At 36.9% G+C, this 4,489-nt stretch overlaps 1 protein-coding gene across 2 annotated transcripts; it reads right to left on the bottom strand.

The window, feature by feature from the left end:
* On the bottom strand, nt 1-2,514 carry LOC107079920 (uncharacterized). 2 transcript variants are annotated; one of them, XM_015367391.2, is made up of 3 exons: nt 2,333-2,514; nt 1,161-1,640; nt 1-1,010 (listed from the first exon to the last, which is right to left on the bottom strand). In XM_015367391.2, the coding sequence occupies exons 1-3, from the start codon at nt 2,466-2,468 to the stop codon at nt 358-360; spliced, it is 1,269 nt and encodes a 422-aa protein (XP_015222877.1). In that variant the 5' UTR covers nt 2,469-2,514; the 3' UTR covers nt 1-357. The 2 variants fall into 2 exon arrangements, with proteins under 2 accessions (XP_015222877.1, XP_015222876.2); XM_015367390.2 differs by having other exon boundaries at nt 2-1,640.
* Nucleotides 2,515-4,489: the final 1,975 nt, after the last annotated feature.

Below are 4,489 nucleotides of genomic sequence, written 5' to 3'. Positions count from 1 at the left end.
TATAATAATAAAAACTGACTTACTCTTAAACTGTAAAATAAGCAAGTGAAATAACAGAAATAATATAAAATGTCTAACATAAATGTCTGGTCACAGACTAAAATTTTATCAATTAACCTTTGTAAAGAAAGTTTTTTATATAATAATAAAAACTAACTTACTCTTAAATTGTAAAATAAGCAAGTGAAATAACAGAAATATTATAAAATACCTAACATAAATGTTTGGTCACAGACTAAAATTTTTAAATCACATTTCCTCTGCTTCACAGCCTTCATTTGTATCCCTGGAAAGGCAGTCACTCTATCATTCAGGTAGCTGGCACAGCTGGAAAAGCCTCGTGTGTAATAACCGTTTCTAATAGTTTTTGTCAACTTCCAGGCCACTTCTCTTCTTTTGAGACCCGTTCACTGAGCCAAAGCCGGCAGAAGATGGAGGGTCAATGAAGTCATAGCTGTTTACATCCTGCAAGTGTCCCATTTCGACAGCCAGCTCTAAGACTCCAGGGATGGAAAACAGCTTCTCAAGTAGGTCATCAGGGAGGAGGAGCTCCGGATGTTTGGGTTTCTTGCACAAAGGGGGTTCTGAATCGGCTGTCGCACTTGCTTTGCGCTTCTTCTCCAGCTCTTCCTGGATGTGGACGTCAACCAGGGCAAGTGCTTCCTTGATCGTGATGTGCTCAGACTTCCTTTTCAGATGCTTGCGGTCGAGGGCCTGGTTAAACTTTTTCGCATCATCGGTTAAGGCCAGAAGTGTTGCGTTCTTCTGGGGAGCTGCAAACCCCTCACCACCGCCGGCCTCCTCCCTCCCCTTCTCCGTGGACATTAAAGACTTGATGTCTTGAGCCTCGCTCTTCGGTGGAGCTCCGGATTTGGAGCTTTTCACTTGCTCCTTGCTCTCATTCCTCACAGAAGGGATGACAGGGGAATGAAAACTGGCCACTTCAGGCATAATTCCATTGGATGGAATGGGCTCGGTCAAGGCTTTTCCAGCACTCGTAGTGGAACCTTCTGTAAGTTTAACAAAAGAAACATGTGATTGTTGTGGGTTTGACGAGAGGCTGTGATCTTTCAAGCCTTTGTTAATTTTATCTATAGGAGCACCCTGACCTTCTCCCTCCTTCAGAATGACTTTAGGTTTCTTCGCTGGCAGATGCTCACCTAACAGAGGCTGTGCCTTCTGCTTGATATGTGGTGTAGACAGAGCCGACGCTGGTAGATTTACTGTTCCCACATATGTTAAAGTGATAGGCTCCTGCAGAGTGTTTGCCGAGGACTGATATGCTATATTCCTCCCATAGATGTCTTGGAGTATTTGTTGGTTTCCTGGAATTTTGTTTGCTCTTGGGTAACTGCTGGGTAGGCCATGTTGGTGATGATTGGGAAAAGAGAGGATGGGTGCTGGAGCTTGTTGCACAGTGTTAGCCTGGTAATAAACAGTTGGCTGTGCATAATGCTGAGGTAACTGGCATGCTGACATTGGTTTGTAGGGCCAGGCATTTGTTTGTTGGGCAGCTGGTTGCTGTGCGAAATACATCCATGGTTGAGTACCATAGTAGCCATAGTAATAGCCATTGGCATTAATGCCAGGCTGATTTATAGGCATATTCAGGACCTGTCCATAAGGGTCACATTGTAGACCTGTAAACATAAAACCACAATAAACAAATAGCACAAACCTTTTTACAGTTAAATTATCTAACAAGCATATAAACACCTGAATAGTACAACATATACTGTATCTTACAATGTACAGTATTGGCCCTATTTGCTATAAAGAGATTTTCAAAAGCTTACAAAACAGAAACATCGTTGTACAACATTTAATAATGAATGTTTTATTAAGCTTGTAAATTTGGGGCCATTAGCCAAAACAACAGAGCTAATGAATAATTGGTGTAACTTACACTTGCTTAATGACATCATTTCATTCTATATGCATCACGGCAAAGATGCAGAAGTAGCAATTTTTGAATTTACTGTTGTCATGGAGATGAAAATTTGATAAAATACAAATAAAAACAATTAAAATTATATGGCTTTTTTCCATTATATTAAAAAATAAATCATTATAAGTTTTAGCTCTTGTAATAAGTTGTAATACACAAAAATAAAAAATACAATACATATCTAAAGGTACTTGTCTATTGTATGTTTCACAGTTCATCATAATATCTCTAGTAATTTCATTATTTTATTTTTTATGTCGTTATTTTCATATGTAAATATCATCATAGAATGACAATACATTACTGCTGAAATGATCATTACTGTAAAAATAACATTTTGAGTAATACAGTACTTAACACTTAAGTACATATGCAAGTTCTTACCAAGTTGGGTGAGACCAGAATTTCCTGAAGGTGCCACGTAGGGCTGAAACTGAAACCGAGTTCCTTGTGCCGTCATAGGCACAGGTTGATAAAATCTTTGTGAATGGCTTCTCATTGGGAAGCTCATGGCGCTCATTTAATGGAGGAAAAAAATGAACGTCTTGCCTTGAGCTGAGAAACACAAGAACTGACCCTTGCTGTAGTTATCATTAGAATTTATGGACCAAATGTTTGATGTAAACATTCCAAGCCTGTTGCTAGAATGTATTATGATGTCACCAGTTACATCAAATTAATATTTGATGCCTTCTGTTATAGATATTTATAGTGTTCATATATTTTATTAACTTTGGAAATATATGCAAATTTATGTCTACACTTCTAATGGCAAAACAAATTTCACTATTTAAATGGTTATTTACTGTCATTTTTTTAATGCTAGTCAAAGACCCAACTATCCACACACAGCATACTGTCTTTGTACTGCTTTTAATTTATTATGTGTATTATATATTTTAGTAAATGTTAGATGCCGTGGCCACCATCATAAAAAACTTTAATTACAACATAAAAATAAGATTGTTGGAGTTAACACTGTATTGTGTATCCTAAATTGTTTTCTGATTCTATTTGAATGGTGATGTTTACCTCTAAGTGAGCTGTTGCTGGAAGAAAATTCCAGCAGCAGCTCCAGTTCCAGCTGATCTACAGTAGGTAGATCCAAGAGCACCAAGCTGCCTTTAACCAAAATAGGGTGCTGAAATGTAATTTGAAGACAAAAACTACCAAGAGATTTGTTCTTGAATAACTTGACTTTTGAGAAATAAAAGTTCACAAAGCAATTTTTCACACATAAATCAATAGGTTTACATTTTTTGTCTTTTAAAATATATTTACATAACAAAATCTACCGTGCAACAGTTAACTGAGCTTAACGTAATTCATGTAATGGTTTACGACCACAGTGGATATCTCTGATCCCCTGAGAATGCTGCAAAAGCAGAAAGGAATTTCAAGTTTATATCACAGGTCTTTTTCTTCAGTGTCTCTCATTAAGAGCTGCATTGCAACTGTGACCCCACTGAGCCTATGTTAGTGCTACATTAATTACGTTGCACTCAATTATCTATACCAGGATTGAGCTCATCACGGGAATGCTCTTCAAAAAGCATAACTCTATGCAAACAGAATTATCTCCAGCAGTTGGAGAAAATAAAGCCAGGATTATTCAAAACTTCAGCCCAACCTCCAATTACATACTGCAAACCCAATTCCTGATGGCAGGATTCTGTCAAACAAAAGGTCATTAATTGCTTTGTAGGTTTAGAATATTCATAATGGGTAAGTCACAGTTTTGATTTTAAGCTGGGCACAAGCAGTGTCATTGAAATGGTCAGTGCAAAAGTAGGATAGTCAAAAATGTTATGCTTGGAAAACCAAATCACCTTAAGTAAACACAGATCATGTTATCTGTATGGTTGATAGTCTTCCATCAATTACATATTTCATATGACTTAAGAAACATGTAAAAAATAAAGTACAAAAGTACGCAGATGTTTTGTAGAGTTCTTGTTTTTGTCATTTGTTTACATTTCTTTCAACTTGCTTACATAAGCTGAAGTATTCCATTTGACTTTTCACAGTAGCACTCATTTTTCGCTTTGCATGTCCTTCAAGCTGCTAAGCCTGCATTTCAATTTGTCCTAATTCAGAATTTAATTGTGCTGGGCTACCAGCTAATTAAATGTTCAGAGAAGTGATAAATTAGTTGGGTCGATCATAACAACTTGAGTAATTAGTCAGATGTGTTTAATCCAGGTCTTACACCCAGTGCATATAAATTTAACAGCAACATGAGGAGTTCATTAAAGCCTCACTCAGTCCTACCGTCAGACTTCAGACACACTTCCAAAATTCCTGATAAGAATAGATCCATCATCTCCCACTTTTTCATAAAACAATTCTGTCTAGGACCTCTAAGCTGAGAGCTATTAACTTTACATTCTTTGTGAGAATAAAAATAACAGGCATTTTGGTAACCAAATTCAAATATTACATGCAAAAGCAGTTCTCATTATACCCTTCCTAAGAGCTCCACAACAGGGCTTTATGTATTGTATGTGAGATGTCATTGTGAAAAAATGGTATTATCAATAG

Source organism: Lepisosteus oculatus, chromosome 26, assembly GCF_040954835.1.
Source record: "Lepisosteus oculatus isolate fLepOcu1 chromosome 26, fLepOcu1.hap2, whole genome shotgun sequence".
Classification (NCBI taxonomy): domain Eukaryota; kingdom Metazoa; phylum Chordata; class Actinopteri; order Semionotiformes; family Lepisosteidae; genus Lepisosteus; species Lepisosteus oculatus.
This window is presented reverse-complemented; position numbering and strand designations above follow the sequence as displayed.

What these genes read in the sequence shown, in the direction of transcription:
- LOC107079920 (XM_015367390.2), bottom strand. Translation starts at nt 2,468, where the DNA reads ATGAGCGCCATGAGCTTCCCAATGAGAAGCCATTCACAAAGATTTTAT. An exon ending in TTCTGGTCTCACCCAACTTG is followed by an intron (nt 1,641 to 2,332) that starts GTAAGAACTTGC and finishes TTATGTTTACAG; the next exon opens with GTCTACAATGTGACCCTTAT.